The sequence below is a fragment of the Haliotis cracherodii genome, unplaced genomic scaffold (genome assembly GCF_022045235.1).
Source record: "Haliotis cracherodii isolate W230 unplaced genomic scaffold, xgHalCrac1.p SCAF_12, whole genome shotgun sequence".
In the NCBI taxonomy this organism is placed as follows: Eukaryota; Metazoa; Mollusca; class Gastropoda; order Lepetellida; family Haliotidae; genus Haliotis; species Haliotis cracherodii.
In genome coordinates this window covers 20,455,024-20,476,781 of record NW_027266267.1, presented here as the reverse complement: position 1 = coordinate 20,476,781, position 21,758 = coordinate 20,455,024, and the positions used below count along the sequence as shown (strand labels likewise).

General features: G+C 40.5%; 1 protein-coding gene and 1 pseudogene across 1 annotated transcript; both read right to left on the bottom strand.

The window, feature by feature from the left end:
* Nucleotides 1-6,982: 6,982 nt before the first annotated feature.
* LOC139457158 (uncharacterized) lies at nucleotides 6,983-8,287 on the bottom strand. The gene has a single exon (XM_071238583.1). It carries the CDS (start codon nucleotides 8,285-8,287, stop codon nucleotides 6,983-6,985), a length of 1,305 nt encoding a protein of 434 aa, XP_071094684.1.
* An 8,395-nt stretch (nucleotides 8,288-16,682) lies between these two features.
* Nucleotides 16,683-18,876, bottom strand: LOC139457157 (uncharacterized; annotated as a pseudogene).
* Between the last annotated feature and the right edge of the window lie 2,882 nt (nucleotides 18,877-21,758).

Sequence of the window (21,758 nt, the reverse complement as noted above, 5' to 3'; positions counted from 1 at the left end):
GTTTTTTTCCATATCCGTTGAAGGTTTGTTTGGAGCTGACATTACAGAAGATGGTATTTTCGGAGTTGGTGGTGATGGGGCCACAGCCTGAGTCACAACCGGAGATGCTGAAGATATATCACATGGACTGACGGAATGATTTGTCTGACTCTCGGATGTTGTAGTTTGAATGTCAGATATATTTGCGATAGACGCAGTTTCAACTGGCTGAAGAGACCATGTCAAATTGGTTTGACACTGAACAGATGAAGTGGTTTTAACAGGCTTTGCCACAGCAGCAGTGTAGTTTATAGTTGAAGGAGAACTTGACTGATGGACAAGCTTCCTAGCATCTGTAAAAGATATGTTTTGTTCACATTTTAGTTTCAGAATTTGCGTTTCCGTTTGGTACACAGGGCAGGATTTGGAAGAGGCCATGTGTTGGCCTTCACAGTTGATGCACTTTAAATCTAGACTGCAGTCGGTACTGTCATGGTTTCCACCACAACGATTACAAACGATAGATCGTGTACAAGTTTTCGAACCATGTGCAAACTTTAGACACTTATAGCATCGGAGTGGATTGGGGACATACACCTCCACTCTGATGTTGACATAACCAGCTTTAATAGAGTTCGGAATCGTTGGACGGTCAAAGGTGAACAGATAGGTATTTGTGTTAACAAAATTTGATTTTTCATCCTTTCGGGTGAAACGCTTGACTGACTGAACTCCTTGATGTTGAAGTTCTGAAACAATTTCAGCTTCTGACATATCTGACAGTGAACGTGTCCTGTCACGGATAATGCCACGGCAGGAGTTCAGCGTCTGGTGTGCAGAAACAGTAACATTCACATTAGCAAACTGAGTTATTGATAACAAATTGATAGATTGCTGCTTTCTCACACATTCTACCAAAAGAGATCCACTGCGTAAACGTGTAACGTTTTTAACCTCCCCACATTATCCATGTACATCTTTGGATATAGCGAAGGGGTTTAACTTGATTGGTTCATGATCTGCAGCTTCGATCACAAGGAATCGAGCCCAGGAATCAACATGTGTATCAGCTTCATCAGATGTACTTGTATCTACATGTCTTCGTTTAGAACCAGGATGATTGTGAGCCATATTGAAAGGAATTTTTTCAGCAACTCTGCTCCCCACCCACCATGGAGCATCAACAAGGACAGTGTTAAAGTGCATCGGATCTCCAGGATGCAAACACCAGGGATACAGGGTTGTTATACGCCAGCGAATATGACACAAATAGCAATATTTGTATACCAAATTAAATGCCCGGCTGGTTCTGCCCACGACAAGAAAATGGATGCATATTGAATTTGGAGGTCAACAACACCAGATTGGCCCATGAGCCACCGCCTTCTGGCATTGGACTCTAGGCAAATATTTATATCATAACATTTCGGTTAGCAACATATTGGTTAACAACATTCAAGAACAGCAATAAAATAATGTAGAAGAATTTCAACATGAATGTTTTCCATGCACAGGGCATGGCGTGACCAGCCGATTGATAGAACCGGGCCCATTCTACCACCCGTCTAGGCGAAGTAAGGGTCAAAGTGGTGTGTTGGGCAAAGGGAACACCGGTTCCTGGCTCCAGTGCCCTCAACCACCAGAATCCCGTCCTCCGCCGACACAGGGGCGCAACCCACGGCAAACAGGTTGCCCAATTTTGTCGCCTCATACGACAAGCAATGGGGTGCTGTGGAAACATTCTGCCCCGGTTCCACACGGGGGAAGAGCTATTAGCGCTACCCAGCACTCACCACGAGAAGTTTGCTCTTCACGAGTGCCACTTAAGACAAGTAAATGAGTGATATGTTTCCACTGTAACAATAGTTAAATGTTCGTGACAGAAATTGTGGACAGCCTTGTCAATTGACATTTAAGCAGGTGTACTCTGTGACCTGTTACTGAAGTGTTTGAAACCAAACTGTAGCCAGTCATCTGCTGCGTATTCACAACTGTCTGGTCAACGATTTACAAATTCATGGGCGAAATTAACGATAGATTCCGAAAAATGTATTCTGTTAAGTTAGCGTTAATGGGAAATTAACCAATTCTCAAAGAAGTAATTCTACGCATGCGTCTTTTGATTTTATATCAACGTTTTGCGCCCTGCCGTGTCTAGGTTGTGCAACATGAGGTATCATTGTTTGGAAATCCGCTTTCTGGTAATTGAACATGTCTTAGCCAGTATTTAACATGCTCAACAAATATGATTACTATTAGTGTGTCCACCGAAAACCCAAAGTTTCATAATGGACATGCTTAATGAGATTCAAGTGCATTTTATATTTGATATGACCAGTTCATTTCACATGTTTATTTCAAGCTTAATGCTTACTTTTCTTCTGACTTTTTAATATTTTATATTTGATACGAAATCTTCTACAATCTATCGTTTTTAAGGAATATAATATTTCCGATAAAAACTCGCCTATCAATCCCTCTCAATAATGTATATACTATTTTGTACGCAAATCCACCCCAATCTATCGTTATTAATGATGAAAATGGTTTATCTGATGCAATTCAAAGCTATTATCAAACTTATATCTAACTAATATATAGTAAGTTTTCTCCCTGTGGGGGACCCGTGAACGTTAAAAAACAATGTGTCCTCAGCACCCCATTGCAGGGGGCACTGGTGGTCCAGTCGTCTAAGGCGCCCCGATTCGCTGTGAAGAGTTGCGTCCCTTGGACATGCCAGAGACTTATGATTGTGGGTTCGAGTGAGTGAGTGAGTGAGTTTAAGTTTAACGTCACATCGGCAATATTTCAGCCATATCGTGACGAAACAAAAGTTGACATGAACAATATATTTTAAACTGCATACAATTCTGCCGACGAAGGGCAGTATAATAACTAGAATATCACAGATGTACATAAAACTAGTCAGAGAGCATGTAAAAAGAGATTAACATTTTACAACACAACATAAAAACAGGCTATAGATCACCAACAACTGAAGGTAGATCACCACGCCAGGGTCCATGGGGACTTACAGTACTTTTGCTACCTGCATGGACCCCAGTGGGATTTACATCATCCCTTCAGTGGTTGGCGATTATTGGCAGAGTTAGCCTCACGTCTTAAAATGACACATATTCTACGATTAAAAACACGGTAGTACTAAATTTACCTTGAAAGAAGTGGAACTTATGTACCCTCTCAGGAGGACAATAATTTTACAGTACTTTAACCCCCCTCGAGGATACAGCCACTAACATTCTCAGTTGCTAATTTAATCTACCAATCATAAAACATTTATATTTCACAAAACACAATCAAAATTTTGCACACAACTCTATTTCTTTTAAAAAACCAATGATTAAACGAGAATCGATACTGCTAAAAAGATCCTTAATAGATGACGATTTGAAATATTTATCCCTTGTGATAGAAAAATCAACACAATCAAGCAGGACATGCTTGACGGTGATTCTCTCATCACAAGGGATACAAAATGGAGGATCCTCACCTTTTAAAAGATATTCGTGTGTATACCTGCTATGGCCAATACGACATCGTCGCATAATGACCTCTTCAAATCTGGACTGACAGCCCAAGTAGGTGTAACCAATATTTGGTTTAATTTCATGTAATTTATTCATACCTACTTGGGAGTCCCACTTCTTTTGCATCAGATCACAAATATAAGATCTGATTACAGGTTTAAAATCAGTGTATGGGATAAGAAGTGGTGTCACAGATTTGTTGAGTGCTGCTTTTGCAGCAGCATCAGCCATTGAGTTGCCTTTGATGCCCACATGACTGGGCAACCAACAAAAGACGATGTCGTATTGGCCAGTAGCAAGTTCATTAAATAATTCAATAATTTTGATTAAAAGTGGATGTTGACATGAGATGTTATGGATAGCCTGCAAGCAAGAAAGAGAATCGGAAAATAGGATAAACTTATGATATTTTGACTGTTTACTGATATACTGTAAAGCTGTTAAAATGGCATTGGCCTCAGCTGTGAAAATAGAACTAGTATCGGGTAATCTGGAGGAGATAGTCCTGGATCCAATGACAGTGGCGCTAGCAACAGCGCCACTATCCTTGGATCCATCAGTAAATATAGATTTGTAAGTATTATATGTGTTTCTTAATTCATTATATTTTTGTTGATAAATAAGTGGATTTGTTTCCGATTTCTTTAATTTAGTTAATGACAGATCCACCTCTGGCTTTACTAACTGCCAAGGTGGAGAAGACAAAAGCTGCGTGGGGGCTATAGCATCAAGATTAATTTTAGCGGCAGAAATATCAGATTGAAGTCTTATTCCAAGTGGGGGGAGAACCGATGATTTTTTATTATAGAGATTTTCATAAAGTGGGTTAAAAACACAGTCATATGCAGGATTCGAGTTATTAGAGCGTAATTTAGTGACATATTGTAAGGATAATTTAATTCGGCGTTGTTTGAGGGATGGTTCATCAGCCTCAACGTACAGACTGTCAATAGGAGAAGTTCGGAAAGATCCAAGACAGAGTCTCAGACCTTGATGGTGGATAGAGTCCAAAAGTTTAAGATTACTTTTGCAGGCTCCACCATAGATGATGGAGCCATAATCAAGTTTAGAGCGAATAAGTGCTCTGTACAGTTGAAGGAGGGTTTTCTGATCCCCTCCCCACTTGGAATTTGAAACAACTTTTAGGAGATCAAGGGCCTTCAGGCATTTATTTTTCAAATATTTTATGTGAGGTAAAAACGTTAAATGTTGGTCAAACATAAGACCCAAGAACTTAGCCTCTTTTACTACTTTAATCGGAGTGCTATCTAAAATTAAATCAGGGTCTTTATGGGGTTTGTATTTCCTACAAAAGTGGATACAATTTGTTTTGGATTTTGAAAATTTAAAACCATTTTCTAAACACCATTTATTTATCTTATTTAGACATAATTGTAATTGTCTTTCGATAGTATGCATGTTTTTACCACGACATGATATGTTAAAATCATCCACGAATAAAGATCCATCAATGGAGTCATTTAAAACCTTAGAGAGACTATTTATCTTAATACTAAATAGTGTAACAGACAAAATACTGCCCTGTGGGACACCCTGATCCTGATGATAATGATCAGACAGGGTTGAGCCCACACGGACTTGAAATTGTCTGTCAGTTAAAAATCTGGATATGAATTGAGGCAAACGGCCTCTCAATCCAAAATCATGTAAATCTTTTAAAATCCCGTGTTTCCAGGTAGTGTCATACGCCTTTTCCAAGTCGAAAAAGATAGACACTGCATGCTGGTTATTAATTATTGCATTTTTTACAAATGACTCTAACCGAACTAAATGGTCAACAGTACTTCGATTCCTTCTAAAACCACACTGAATATTTGTAAGTAAATTATTAGATTCCAAGTACCATGTTAATCTATTGTTGACCATACGTTCCATGGTTTTGCAAACACAGCTGGTCAGTGAAATGGGTCTATAATTTGATGGATCAGTATGATCTCGTCCAGGTTTTGGTATGGGTACAACTATGGCATCACGCCAGGAAGAAGGAAACTCACCTGAAGTCCAGATATCATCAAAAATTAACAGAAGGGTTTCTAGACACGGTTCTGGTAAATGCTTCAGGAGTTGATAGTGTATACCATCAGCTCCTGTAGCAGTATCGTGAGCCTGATCAAGAGCAGTATGAAGCTCATGGATTGAAAATACTTCATTATAATCTTCCCCATTATCTGATTTAAAATTAATAGTTTTCTTTTCCTGCTGTTTTTGGTATATTTGGAATTTAGGTACATAGTTTGAGGAGGAAGAATGTTTTGCTAACGTTGCACCAAGTTTATTTGCAATATCCGATTTGTCAGTTAATAGGTCATCCCCATTCTTAAGGTGGTGGACGCTAGATTTGGAACCCTTACCTTTAATTTTCTGTATCATATTCCATACCTTAGACATGGGCGTCCGTGAATTTATTTTTGAAACATAATCACGCCAAGATTGGCGTTTATTATGTTTAAAAGTACGCCTGGCTTTAGCATTTGAAATTTTAAATTGATTCAAATTATGGACCATCGGATGGCGACGGAAATAACGCTCAGCCTTTTTCCGTGCCTTCCTAGCTTGCCTGCAGTCATTGTTAAACCATGGTTTACGGATGTGTGGATTTGCAGAGGACTTTGGAATACAATCATCAGCTATTTTGTACAGTTCATCAGTGAACACCGTAATAGAATCAGGAACATCAACAAAAAGGCCAGGATGTAATTTGCTCGTACACAGTAATTGGAACAAAGGCCAGTTAGCCTTTGAGAAGTTCCATCGTGATGATGGAGGAACGTCAGTTGGAATTATTGTTTGAAGAATAGTCGGGAAATGGTCACTTCCACAAAGGTCGTCGTGGACTGACCATTCGAATTCATTCAACAGATCGGAGTTGGTAAGTGATAAATCAAGAGAAGAATATGTGCCTGTTCCAGGATGTAAATAAGTTTTAGAGTTATCATTAAAGATGCATAAATCATTGTTCGAAATGAAATCTTCTAATATCTTACCTTTACTGTTCGTGTCAGCACTACCCCAAAGTGGATTATGCCCATTCAAATCGCCCATAATGATACAGGGCTTGGGGAGCTGGTCATAGAGTGCCTGAAGATCAGTTTGGTGAAGAGTAGAAGATGGAGGTACATAAAGCGAACACAATGTGAAAACAATGTTGAGGCTTAAACGGACTGCAACAGCTTGAAGTGGAGTATTAAGTGGAACAGGGCTATGTATGACACCCTGCCTCACCAACACTGACGATCCTCCAGTAGCCCTAGGTCCTGGAGGAGAAAAGAAGTTATATGCATCATATTGCCTCAAATTGATTTGATCATTATCTTTAAAATACGTTTCTTGTAAACAAAATGCTGATGGTTTAAAATCCTGTATCAATAACTGTAAATCATTAAAATTATTCTTTAGTCCCCTGCAATTCCACTGAATAAGAGTATTGGAGCCATTCATGGAGGCTCAACTGGAGTTCTTGAGTGAGAGGGAGGTCCACTCCCACGAACCGGGAGTGAGGGACTGACCTCCATCGCTAGAGGCTCAAATGGATTATGAACCTCTACTGTGGTGTCAGCAAGAGAAGGCAATTCCAAGTGCTGGAGAGCCCTTATCTTTTTTAACTTCTTTTTTTCTGTTTTAGTCAGATGGGCTTCGCCCTGAATGTTTTTGGTGATTTTCACATGGCTGGGTTCTGATGGAGTTACCGTTTTCTGAGTTTGCTGAATCTGAGGTGCTGATGGTAGATGGTCTGTCTGGGAAGCTGAAGTAGATTTCATAGATTGAGATGTCTGTGCATCGTCGATGGTAAACTGGTCTTCTTTTACCCAAGAGATCAAAGTCTGGCAGGATGTAGAGGCTGTAGTAACTTTGAGAACTGGCGGCGGAGAAGAGACTGCAGCTGAATAAGTGATATTTGTGGGTGATTTTGATGGAAGTTGTACCAATTGTTTGGCAGCAGAGTAAGAAATATTTTGCGTGTGCTTCAGTTTTAAGATCTGTGATTCTGATACGAACACTGGACATGATTTGGATGAGGCCACATGCTCCCCGTCGCAGTTGGCACACTTGACATCATCTGTGCACTCGGAACCTTCGTGAATTCCACTGCAACGGAAGCATCTGGCCTTGCGAGTGCAAGTTTTTGCCCCGTGTCCAAACTGTTGACACTTGTAACACCGGAGAGGATTTGGAACATAAACCTCCACTCCGATGTTAAAGTAACCGGCTTTAATGGAATTTGGTATTTTAGCAAGACAAAAAGTAAAAAGATACGTGTTAGTGGGGATAAATTTTCCATCTTCTGATTTTCTGCTGAACCGCTTAACAGCAGTGACCCCTTGATGTTTCAATTCAGCAGCAATCTCTTCTTCTGCCATGTCAGAAAGACAGCGTGCGCGGTCCCTGACAATGCCTCTACTTGAATTCAGTGTCCTGTGCACCGAAACAACAACCTGGGTGTTAACAAACTGCTGTAGACCCAGCAGATTGACAGATTGTTGTCTCCGTGCACATTCCACAAGGATGGAACCAGAACGAAGACGTGTAACATTGGTAACTTCTCCACAGGCACTTTGAATGCCTTTCGAGATAGCGAAAGGATTTAGTTTTAAAGGATTGCCATCAGCAGATGCGATGACAATGAATCTCGGCCAAGAATCTGCAATCTCAGTTGATGTTTCTTCTTCGTCAGACGTTATAGAATCGACATGACGACGTTTATTTGTTTTGAAAGAACCAGATAGATTGTGGTGAGCCATGGTGTTATGTAGTGATTCGGCACCCCTGCTCCCCACCCGCCATCGAGTGTCAACAAGGACGATGTCACAGTGGAAGCCAACCTGCAACACCAGGGATACAGAGGTGTTATACTCCAGAAAATATAGACTTGAAAAGCTATGAGATCAAAAAGAATAAGCGTCAGGCTGGTTCGGCCCATAACACTTTCCCCAAGAAACACAGAATTCAGAGGTCTCTATCTCCAGATTGGCCCATGAGCCACCGCCTTCTGGCATACGACTCTAGGCAAACAGGAACAAAACAATGATTTTGATAACAAAGTTTAGCGTGCGATTGTATTCTTAATAATATAGCCATGTATTTCATGCTAGGGCATGACGTGACCAGCCGATTGATAGAATCGGGCCAATTCTACCACCCGTCTAGGCGAAGTAAGGGTCGAAGTGGTGTGTTGGGCAATAGGAACACTTGTTCCTGGCTCCAATGCCCTCAACCACCAGAATCCCGTCCTCCGCCGACACAGGGGCGCAACCCACGGCAAACGGGTTGCCCAATTTGGTCGCCTTTTACGACCAGCAATGGGGTGCTGTGGACAAATTCTACCCCGAGTCCACATGGGGGAAGAGCTATTAGCGTTACCCAGCACTCACCACGGGGAGGTTGCTCTTCACGAGTGCCTTGTGGGTTCGAATCCTGGTTCGCCACGATTATGTTTCTAGGTTTGTCGAGGTTTGCCATACCCGGGCTCGTGGGTTTCACCGAAGTGGTAAACGTCCGAGACCTACATCACTTCGGGCTTTCCTTCTATATTAAGCTGACACGCCATAATATGACTGGAATACTGTTAAAAGCGGCGTTAAACCCAACTCACTCACTCACTCAGCACCCCATTGCTGGTCGTGAAATTCGACCGAACTGGGCAGCCTGTTTGCCGTGGGCTACGACCCTGTGTCGGCAGAGGAAGGAATTCTGGTGGTTGAGGGCGACGTACCTGGCAACAGTGCTCCTTAGTCCAACACACCACTTCGACCCTAACTTTGCCTAGACGGGTGGTAGAATGGGCCCGATTCTATCAATCGGCTGGTCATGTCATGCCGTGTGCATTAATTTTTTCATGCACACTTTGGTATTTCAAAAGAAATTTAAGTTGATGACAATATTACACTAAGTTTAAAACACATAGCAATTATTCAAAATTTATCCATAAGTTCTATTTCTTTTGAAAAGCCAATAATTAAATGAGCATTTACATTATTAAAGTGAATGAGTGAGTGAGTTAATATTTGACGTCACATCGGCAGTATTTCAGCCATATCGTGACGAGAAGTTATTCATTAATGATACATATATTTAGACTTAATAAAAAGCTGTCAACAATAGACAGTACAATAAACTAGAATATCACAGATTTGATTTAAACCTATGTGAGAATATTAAAAAGCAGTAAGTGTTAATGAACATCAGCTTTACGTTTGCAAGAAACATACCTCAAATCTATAGATACATTTGATTTCAGACATTATGATTCCCACCATTGCTTCTCTCCTCTGTTGAGAGGGCTACTGGAGGATCTTCCATTTTGGTGCGTCTGAGCACCATTCATAACCCTGTTCCGCTCAATACCCCTATTCAGGAAGTTGCAGTCCGAGTTATGCTGCATATTGTTTTTACTATGTGTTCACTCTGTATTCCACCATCATCATCTCTACGACAGTGAGATTTTCATGCCCTTTATGACCAATTCCCTCAACCCTGCATTATTATGGGAGATTATAATGGCCATACTCCACTTTTGGGCAGCAATATTACCAATAGAAAATGTAAGAAACTTGAGGATTTTTTCTCAAATAATGATTTATGTATTTTTAATGATGGCTCTAACACATGAGTATGCAACTGGCTCATACTATTCTCTGGATTTATCTGCTGCAGATGCCAATCTGTTTTTATGAATTGGAATGGTCAGTCCACAATGACCTTTGTGGAAGTGGCCATTTTCCTACTGTAATTTCAACCATAAATCCAACAGATGCTCCACCATCTTCATCAAGATGGAATTTTACAAAGGCCGTCTTTATTTCATACAATATGCTCTGAAGATTACGGCCTGAATTATTTTCTAAATGGTAATGCTCCTATTCAAGTTTTTTTTCTGATGAATTAAATATAATTGCTGATGAATGTATCCCAAAGTCCTCTATGGTTCCACACATACGTAAACCATGGTTTAACATGGACTGCAAACTTCCTAGAAAGGATAGGAAGAAGGCAGGAAAATAATCTTCGTCACCATTCAAAATCCATTTCATAACTTAAATCAGTTTAAAATTTCGGGCTCGTCGCACATTTAAGCAAAATAAACGACAGTCATGGCAAAAGTATGTTTCTGAAATTAATTCACGAATACCTATTTCAAAGGTTTGCAATATGGTTAAGAAAATTATAGGAAAGGGTCCAATTCCCAACTCCAGTGTTTGCCATCTGAAGAAGGATGACACTCTTCTAACAGATAAATGTGATATTGCTAATAAATATAATGAAACAATAGCTCAACATTCCTCATCATCCAATTATGTACTTAACTTTCAGAAATTCAAGTAACAGCAAGGAAAAAAGAAGCTTAATTTTAACTCAGATAATGATGAGGATTATAATGAAGTATTTTCCATTCATGAGCTCCATACTGCCTTTGGGCAAGCTCATGATACTGTTCCGGGGCCAGATAATATTCCTTATCAGCTCCTTAAACATTTACCTGAATCGTGTTTAGAAACAATGCTTAATATCTTTGACAATATTTGGACTTCTGGTAATTTTCCATCATCATGGCGAAATGCTACTGTCATTCCTATACCTAAGCTGGTCGAGATCATACCAATCCCTCCAATTACAGGCCAATATCCGTGACTAGCTGCGTTTGTAAGACTATGGAACGAATGATAAATAATCGTTTAGTTTTGTACTTGGAATCCAACTATCTCATTACTAATATTCAATGTGTTTTCGTAGTGCCATCGATCATTTAGTACGTTTACTACGTTTAGTACGTTGCGAGATCCCAAATGGAAGTATGGTATTTTAAAAGATCGACAGGATTTTGTTTAAGGGTCCGTTTGCCTCTATTTACATCTCAGTTTTTTTTACAAACGAGACAATTTCAAATTCGTGTGGGTTCAACCTTGTCTGACAATAACGTTCAGGATCAGGGTGTCCCACAAAGCAGTATCTTATCTGTTACATTGTTTAGCGTAAAGATGGACAGTTTATCAAAGGTTTAGAACGATACATTTGATGGATCATTATTTGAGGAATATTTTAATATTTCTTGTAGTAATTAAAATATGCATACGAGAGGACGGCAGCTACAATTGTGCCTAAATAAAATTCAAAAAAGGCCTCTTGAAAATGGCTTTAAATTTTCAAAAGCCAAGACCAACTGTATTCATTTTTGTAGGAAATATAAGCCGCTTAAGGACCCTGATCTAGTTTTGGATGGTGCTCCTATCAAAATTGTTAAAGAGGCCAAGTTTCTTGGTATTATTTTTGACCACCACTTCACCTTTCTGCCACACATAAATTCTTTAAAGACTAAAGGCTCTTGATTTAATAAAGTAGTTTTAAACGCAACGTGGGGAGGAGATAAGAAAATCCCCCTCCAACGGTACCGAGCCATCGTGCGCTCTAAACTTGATTAAGGCTCCATCGTCTATGGTGGAGCCTGTAAAAGCAAAGAACTGGATTATCAGGGCCTGAGTCTTTTCCTTGGAGCCTTTAGAACTTCTCCAATTCATAGTCTGTATGTGGAGGCTGATGAGCCTTCACTTCAACAACGTTGTGTTAAATTATGTTTGCAATATATTTCTAAATTACGTTCTTTGAAATCCAATCTTTACGAAAACCTCAATCAAAACAATCATCACTTATTCCACCACTTGGCCTAAGAATACAATCGTCTATTTCAGCGGCTAAAATATATCTTGAAAATATAGCCAACACCCAACATTTGACTTCCCCGCCATGGCAGTCAGTAAAATCTCACCTTAACTAAATTTTAAAAATCTGAAAATATCAACTAATTGTTCAACAAGAATATAATCAATTGCTAAACAAATGTGATACTTACAAATCTATATTTACAGATGGATCCAAGGATGGTGACGCAGTTGCTTGTGCCATCATTGGATCCAGGACTATATCATCTATAATACCTGATAACTGTTCTTTGTACAGCTGAATTAAAGGCGATATTAACAGTACTAGAATACATTAGTAAACAATCAAAGTATAAACAATGTATTATATTTTCCGACTCTCTGTCCTGTCTTCAGGCAATTACAAATAAATCGACCAAACAGTCACTATTAATCCAAATTCCTGAATTATACAATGAACTTGCTACTGGCCAATACATCGTTTTTTCCTGGTTACCAAGTCATGTTGGCATCACAGGTAACACAATGGCTGATGCTGCAGCTAAAGCAGCGCTCAACAAATCTGTGACACCACTTCTTATTCCATGCACTGATCACAAAACTGTGATTGGATCGTATATCCGAGATCTGATGCAAAAGAAGTGGGACACCCAAGTAGGTATAAATAAATTACATGACATTAAACCAAATATCGGTTACACCTACTCGGGTTGTCAGTCCAGATTTGAAGAGGTCATTTTAACACGATGTCGTATTGGCCATTCTCGTTACACAAATGAGTTTTTGTTGAAAAAGTGAGGATCCTCAGTTCTACATCCATTGTGATGTCCTGCTTGACTGTGTTGATTTTTCCACCACAAGGGATAAATATTTCAAGTTTTTATCGCTGAAGGATCGTTTTAATACTGTTAGTTCTCATTTAATTATTGGCTTTATAAAAGAAATAAAGCTGTTTAATGAATGTTGTAAATTTGTTTTGTATAAAATAAATTACTTTCAAGCATTAATGGAATAAATCAATATCTGTGATTGATCGTGGCTGTATCCTCAAAGGGGGTTAAAGTAGTGTAAAATTATTGTCCCCCTGAGAGGGTATCGTAAGTCCAAATCATTCAAAGTATGTAATTCCAACTACAGTTTTAATCGTAGAATATATGTTCTTTTAATTTGGATAAAATTGTCAATAATCGCCAACACCTGAAGGCAAGATATAAATCCGTCTGGAGTCCATGCAGGAAGCTAAAGTACTGTTAGTCCCCATGGTCCCAAGTATGGTGATCAGTTGCTGGTTATCTTATAGCCCGTTATTATAATGCATGTCATATATTATGCTAATGTTTTTTTTATGAGTGAGTGAGTTGGGTTTAACGCCCCTTTCAACATTATTCCAGTTATATCGCAGCGTGTCAGCTTAATGTGGGAGGAAAGCCCGAAGTGATGCAGGTCTCAGACGTTTACCACTTCTGTGAAACCCTAGAGCACGGGTATGGTGCTGACAAAACTAGAAACATAATTGGGGCGAACCCACAATCATAGGTTGCTGGCGTGCCCAAGGGGCGCAACTCTGCACAGTTTAGCGCGGCGCCTTAAACGACTGGGGCAACCGTGCCCCCTTAATATGATTTTACGATTACATACCAGCTTTAAATATATTTCTGTGATAAGTCTAGTTATTTTACTGGCAGGGTTTTTTTAAACATAAGTTTAATTGTATTGATTATGCTTAACTATTGATTAATTATATCTAAACCTTGATAGTCACGATATGGCTAAAATACTGCCGATGTGACTTAAAAATTTAACTCACTCACTCACTCATGTATTTCATCTCCAACCAGTAGATCCGTAAGCATTCCAGTTAACATTTTCAACTCCTTGGGGAGTATGCAAACCAAGCTGCCGACTGGCGTTTTCATATCGCCCTCACATATTGGGTATCAATTATCTGGTGGGTGAACAGAGGCACATTTAAATTGAGCCACTTACCCAGGATAACACTATACGTTTTGACATTTGTGTTTCAGGTGCATGAACATGTTGTGTTTCCATAATTTGGTCATCCTCCACCGTATGAGTTGGATTATGAGTGTACAGGGCGAACTAGGGATATCAACAACAATGTCAAGACAACTATTTAGGTGATATATTTTTTCAAAAACGTATTCGTCTCAACATGAGGATTAGTTAGAACAGTCCGTCTGTTAGCCTTGCAATGTCTTTTGTGTTAATATCGCCCTAAGCCTTAAAAGTATTTGGACACGCCCGCTAACGGACTCCTGTTTCCTGTTTGCCTGATAACGGATTAGGTGGGGCTTGTGTTAGTATTTGTTAGTATTTCGGTTTAATGGAGGTATGTGTATACAGGCTGACACAGTCTGCATGTCTGTTTACGCTAATACTTCCATACGTGCAACAAACATTGAAGTCAATTATTAAATTGCCCAAGCTGTGCATAATCATTTTTGTATTCACTGATTTGTGATAGACTATACATCGAATTATGTTTACCATTCATTGACATTACTAATTCATTTGAATACCACTGATAACATATCATCTTAAGATGCGAAGAAACCTATCAAACTTGGGGTGGATATGAAACCGTCCTTTTTAGGGGACCGTTTTTACCTAGAATTGTAACGGGGAATTAACTCCGGGATCTCCACGCCTTCAAAAACAGACAGAGAGGTTTTCAGGCGAAATGCAGGAATCCTTTATTATATGTGACGTCACAATGCAACAACATATATTCAAAACATCTCAGTATTATATTTAATAGTTTAGACATCATAATAAGCAATTAAATAGTACAGCATTAACATATTGAAATCAATAATTAAGAATGATAATGAGTTACACATCATTACAGCATAGTAAAATATTTTCTGGTGCCTTGTTGGAAATATAACAATGATTACATAGTAGTAACCAGGGTAACCGCGGCACAGATACCTGGGGCTTAAGCCGGGCGTCACGGTACGTGCACCCCTTGAACAATGGCTGGCGGCCAAGCGTGCGTTGAACCGTAGCCTTAACCCTAACGAGGTAACTGCCGACACTTACTTCAAGATAATGATGATGAAACACTTTAACACTAATCAAAAACTTCTGACGTTTACCAATTAAAAGTAAATAAATTAAAACATGAGAAACAGTTTATATAAGAAATGCTGGAATTTGTATTGTAACTCTTATCTACTAGACTGCCGCTGAATTGCCCGTATCTTTAGAGACTATTCTACGATATAAAACACAAAATCAACCGGCGCTTCACGATATTTCGGATGCACTTATGTGATAAATAGTTAAAAGACATTGCCGAATCTGTGCGTATTTAGCTACGGAAACAGTGTCACTTTTCGTGTATTGTGTTCTAGACATATACGGTCACAGACTGGTTATCTTTAAATACATACATTTAGCTGCCGATGCTATGCTACTCATTATATTGAAACAAGAAATGTTTCCCGTGAAAATACAAACAGTGAGACGAATAACATGACCAGAAATATAAATGCAGATAATAGAACATGTTGACCTACAAGTCACTTGATACAGAAACGTTATACACGTTGAACATATTGTTTAATAAGCGTCCACGACTTCCATAACTAAAATGGCGTGATATGTTAGATTGATATTTAAACGACTAGAATACTAACGCTCGTATTTTATCCGGGACGTTCTATTATTTTTCTATTATTCATATAGTATTTGATTTCTAGATGAACTGTATGAAATTAACATATAGCAGCCAAATCGTAGATTTTGAACAATACTTTCTGATTAACTGTAACATAAGTTCATTGAACCAGCAGAGTAACAAAGTTAGAATTATTTACAGCACGTTTAACCAAAATGGCAAAGTAATGAGTAAAAGTAACTTACCTTCAAAAACAGACAGAGAGGTTTTCAGGCGAAATGCAGGAATGACTCTATGCCAAGATACCCCTGCATTTATACCCGAGACCTCCAGTCCACGTTTGAAAGCATGTCACTACCCATCTGTCCAGTTTGGGATTGATAACAATGGCTTCCTACATGGTGGTCAAATTATGCAAGTTTTGATGTGCTGACTTGCTTAGTTAATTGTTTATTGGCTGGTCGGCTGTGTTTGAAACTGGTCAGCCAGGTCTAGAATTTCTATAGCGCTAGCTGATTAGCATCTGCCAGCTCGTTTGACTGGTTTCGACAGCTTGCATCTCCATGCGTTACGTTTACTGGCTTGGGAATGTGAAACTTAAAGTAGAAGAATATATTTGATTTTAATAAAACCTGAAGAAAAATATGATGATTTTCGCACTGTTATAGTACCCCTGGACGTCGTGGAGCTTTTGACCGCAAAAGCCTATTAATATTTTCGTTATACAGGTGTTGACGTAAACATAATACAATTGTACACAAAAATACATCAAACATTTTAAAGTAACACAGCAAAAATATGCGAACATGACAAAGGATATGCACTGCTTAGACAGCCCACTTAAGATACCTTTAACATACAAGAAGGATCTAAAATTTGGTATCTACCACCATGAACCATAAGAATGTAGGCAGCGAAAGGTTGATTGAACATTTTCTGGAGTTTACGGGCAGTAAAGAAAGAGACTCGAAGCGTGTTCGGGACCGAGAGAGGAGGTTAGTCACAGTAAAGGCGGGCCATTCAACAGTAAGGGTGGGAAAGAAATATCCAGAGATTCGGAGCTGTTCCACTGTGTATGGGGGTTGAATATCCCAGTAGGAAGGAAAGAGACTGAGAGCCAGAATAGGAACAGAGACACATTCTGGACCAGTGGTGAGTTCAAGAACGAGACCATTGTGAGTCCTACGATTGCGTTCATAGATGAGAAGGAGAAGAATAGAAGCCATAGCAAGAGTGATCACTCCTAGAGGGATTGACACATGATAGTCGGCAAGATCAGACACAACGAAGCTGGGACTAGAAGTGGTTTGTGAATTATAATTTAGTACTGGAGGCTGTACTGCTTTAACTGGCGCCACACGAGTAACCAACAATAGTGCAGCAGAGAGTGCACGAACTTTGAAAAACATCCAAACAACTAAAATAATTGAAAGAACTGACATAGCCGAAGCGGTGATGGCTATAATTGCATTTGTATCAGGCCAAGAACTTGGTAAAGTGATTTGACCGTCAAGCAATGGTTCCGTAATAGACTGAAATATGGTTTGATCTTTTCTTGTTCTTTCAGCGACACGTTTAAGACTGAGATGGGACTTTTGATCATTGGCCAAAATATTGGAAATTTCATGAGAAAATATATCAAATTTTGGAATGGTGAAGTTAACTGCTTTTCTGAAAGTTGTATCACCAGCAATACTAGAGAGGGTAGAATCCTCGAAGAAGTGTTGAAGAAGAGCAAGGTTGACCGGGTGAAGGTGTGAGATCTGGTGTTGTGAAATACGACAAGAACCGAAAGGTGCAGGATAATACAGATCTTCAGTGGACAGAGAACGGTAACATGGAGTAGCAATAAGACAGAAGTTACAACCGGGGATCATACGATGAGTACCAGGACAGGTGAGAGTAAGGAAGGGTATTCTATATACGAGAACATTTGAGGTATCAATTGAGATAAGCTGAGGTGGCTGAGGTTTGGTGACATATCGAAATTCATAAAGAGATTTGATCAGACTCTTACTATTTTGAAAGAGTGCAAGGCTACATGATGGTTCGGGGGAGGATTGGAGAGCTATTCTGATAGGACAGTGTAGGACGAATTCATCACCAGAGCAATGTGCTAAGGTAGAACTGTCCATACTGAGGAAATGACGGGAATCGAAGGACAGGGCAAAGTAAGGAGGAATATCAAGGAGTTGAGTCGAGTGGGATGATGTATCGTTCACAGGCACTGGGAGAGAAATAACTTTATACATTTGGAAAGGTTTAGGCAGGGATGATAAGGGAAACTTAACAGAAACATAGACGTGGGCCTTTGTACGGGCAAAGATGAATTTTGCTTGAGAATAGTAATATGTTGGGTTGGTTTGGAGCAATCGAAAGTTTGGATACTTGTTAGATAAGATTGAGGCAATATGATCAATAGTTTGTTCCAGAATTTGTGGGGCAATTAGCAGAGGGGATAATTTATTTTTAGCCAAGTCTAAAATGCCTAATTTAAGCTCTTCAAGTTGATGCTCCACAGTATTTGAATTTTGAATTTGGTCTATCAAAATTGAAGTAAGGGAAGCTAAAGTAGCTTGAATATTTCTAGCATTATTCTGGATCGCAGTGGCTGTGAACGTAAGGGCATCATGATTGGCCTTAACACCTTTTAGCGCATTCTTAAATCTATTGTCTTCTAATTTCATAAATGACGAGAGATGGGAAGAATGTTGTTTGAGGACATTGGATAGGTTTATGTCATGTTTGGTAAGGGCATTAATATGTTTGGCAAGCAGGTTGACGTCGTCAGTGGTGGCTGTACCAAACAATGCTTTGGAAAGGGACCCTACAAAACTTAGAACTGCTCGTTTGGAGCGACTTGATGAGGGGACCTTAGATTCAGGGATGAGTTTAATGATTTGGTGCAGTGAAACACACCTGGTTTTGATGACGTTAAGGTGCATTTGGATTTGGTGCAGTATAGCACACGTTCCATTGCCTTGGTGGCATCCACTCATGGTGGGAATGCTTGGGACATGGGGAAGCTTGACCTCGTAGGTATGAACCCAGTATTCGGTAGCAAAATGGACTTGTGTGGTTGGCTTAAAAACTATTCCATAGTTGAGTCTCTGAACAGGGCTGGTGCCGAGGGTAGGGCGGGCAAACAGAGCCATAAGCCACAGGATAATCAAGCTCCAGGATGAACCTTTGATGAAATGAAAAGGAGCCATTAGAAGAGTTGACCTGGTTGAGAAGAATGTTGTGGCCACCAACACCTAAACAACCTAGCACTATGGGACACAGAACACTTGGTAACTGCAAAGGGGTGGCCACTCATATCTTTTGGCCATGCAATTCACGTCATAAAAGATAGGGGGGTAGCTTGATAACACCTATGCTAATGAATCATTGGAAGTACTTATGTCCATGTTTGCGCTTCTTACCAGACATTGTTCTAGACCTATGGAAGTGCTTGATCAGGGATGGATCAAGATTGGAGGCGGGCTCCCAGGTCGTTTCTGAGCAGCCTAACCACTTGATTTGGTACTGTTTGGTACCGTTTGCCATTTTACATCTGATAATTTTGTCAACAGGATACGTTTGATTATCTTGAGATTTGTCGTCCTGTTGACGGTCACTGGGTGGTGCAGAGCCTGTATCACTGATGTGTGGCTCTGGAAGAACCACCTGTGTGTCTGAGGATGTGTCAGCATCAGCAGACGTGCTGGTTAGAGGGGAATGTGCTTCAGCAGAAGTGCTGGGACGAGGGGCATGTGCTTCAGCAGAAGTGCTGGGACGAGGAGCATGAGTGTCCGTTTCAGCAGAAGCGCTGGGACGAGGAGAATGACGACCATGGTTGGGTGTGTGATCTGGAAGGCGGTCGTTGGGAGTGCGAACATTGTGGGGCTTGTGGCGATTGGCATGGATAGGTGCCTTGTGCGTCTTGTTCGTTTGAACATGTTGTAGCTTGAAGGTATGATTGGGACCAAGCTCAAGTATAGTGCAGGGACCTACCCATTTAACTGACAGTTTGGGGGACCTACCAGGGAGAACATGGGAATTTTTCATCAGGACCAGATCACCTACTGAGTATTGGGGATCTTTAGCTTTGAGGTCAGTGCGCTCTTTGTTGATTTCTTGAGAAATCTTCATGTTGTCCTTAGCAATGGTTTTGGCTACCTTGAGATTGTCAAGAAGGGTCTGAAGATGGCGTTCTGCCGTTTTGCCTAGAAAGGGCTTGGGAAGAAGAGCAACATCAATAGGGAGATGCATCTCTCTGCCAAAGAGGAGATAGAAGGGAGTGTAGCCAGTGGATGCACATCGTGCACTGCGCATTGACATCATGACACAGGGGATTAGGTTTGCCCAATTGGACTGTTCAGAGTCACAATAAGCTCTGAGTGCCTGCTCAATGGTCCTATTACGTCTTTCACACATGCCATTGGTTTCAGGATGATATGATGACGTCAGATGGTGCTTGATGTCCAACAATTCACACAGAGCATTGACAAGTTTCGAAGTGAACTGCCGACCTCTATCAGAAAAAAGGGTTTTGGGAGCCCCAAAGCGAGTAATGACCTGGTTGAACAGAATTTTGGCTACCTCAGTGGCATCCTGAGTCTTCACAGCAAAGCCTTCAGTCCAACGCGAAAAAGAGTCAACTACCAGCAGGATATATTTGTAACCATCTTTAGTTTCTGGGAGGGGACCAAGGATATCTATGTGAAGGCGATAAAATGTGTCCTCTATGGGCATTGGGACCATAGGAGCATGTTTGCTATGGGACTTAGGTTTGATTTTCTGACATACTTCACATGACCTAATGTAATTTTCTATGTCTTGATACATACCAGGCCAGTGGTATTTTGACAGGAGAGCTTGAAAGGTGGAATCCCTTCCAAGATGACAACCACCTACTTTGGAGTCATGATAGGCGAATAGGACATCCTTGCGCTTGATGAGGGGAACAACAAGCTGGGTAATTTGGGGAGGCCTATGGGCTTTGGTACCTCTATGTTTTGCTTGATAGACATGATAGAGAATACCATCCCTGACTACATACTCCTGTGAGCGTCCTACAAGACCTTTGATTTGGGCATCATTGTACGTTGTAGGGATTTCATCTTTGGAAATGTAGTCAATAATTGGCCTGAGGTCAGGGGAATTTCTCTGTTGCGTCAGAAACTGATCATCATCTATGTCAACTGCTGCAACAATGACAGATGGGCCAGATGGTGATGGTTTGTTTGCGTGATAGAGATCAACGGCTAGTGGAACACGAGCGTCTGGGTCTTGGTCAGAATCAGGTTGGACGGTTGAGGGTGGGACAGGACAGTATTGCACCGGACCTCCAACATGCAAACATCAGGGATACAGAGGTGGTATACTCCAGTAAAAGCAACATGAATAGCTGAATTTGTCTACCAAATATAATGCCAGGCTGGTTCGGCCCATGACAAAAAAAATGGAGACAGACAGAACTCAGAGTTTGATTGTACCAGATTGGCCCATGAGCCACCGCCTTCTGGCATGGGACTCTAGGCAAGTTTATATTATACATTAATAACATACATACATACATACCCAACATTCACATAAATTGAAATATCTTAACATGAACATGTTTCATACACAGGGCATGGCATGACCAGCCGATTGATAGAACCGGGCCCATTCTACCACCCGTCTAGGCGAAGTAAGGGTCAAAGTGGTGTGTTGGGCAAAAGGAGCACCGGTTCCTGGTTCTAATGCCCTCAACCACCAGAATCCCGTCCTCCGCCGACACAGGGGCGCAACCCACGCAAACAGGTTGCCCATTTTGGTCGCCTCATACGACCAGCAATGGGGTGCTGTGGAAAAATTCTACCCCGAGTCCACAGGGGGAAGAGCTATTTGCGCTACCCAGCACTCACCACGAGGAGGTTGCTCTTCACG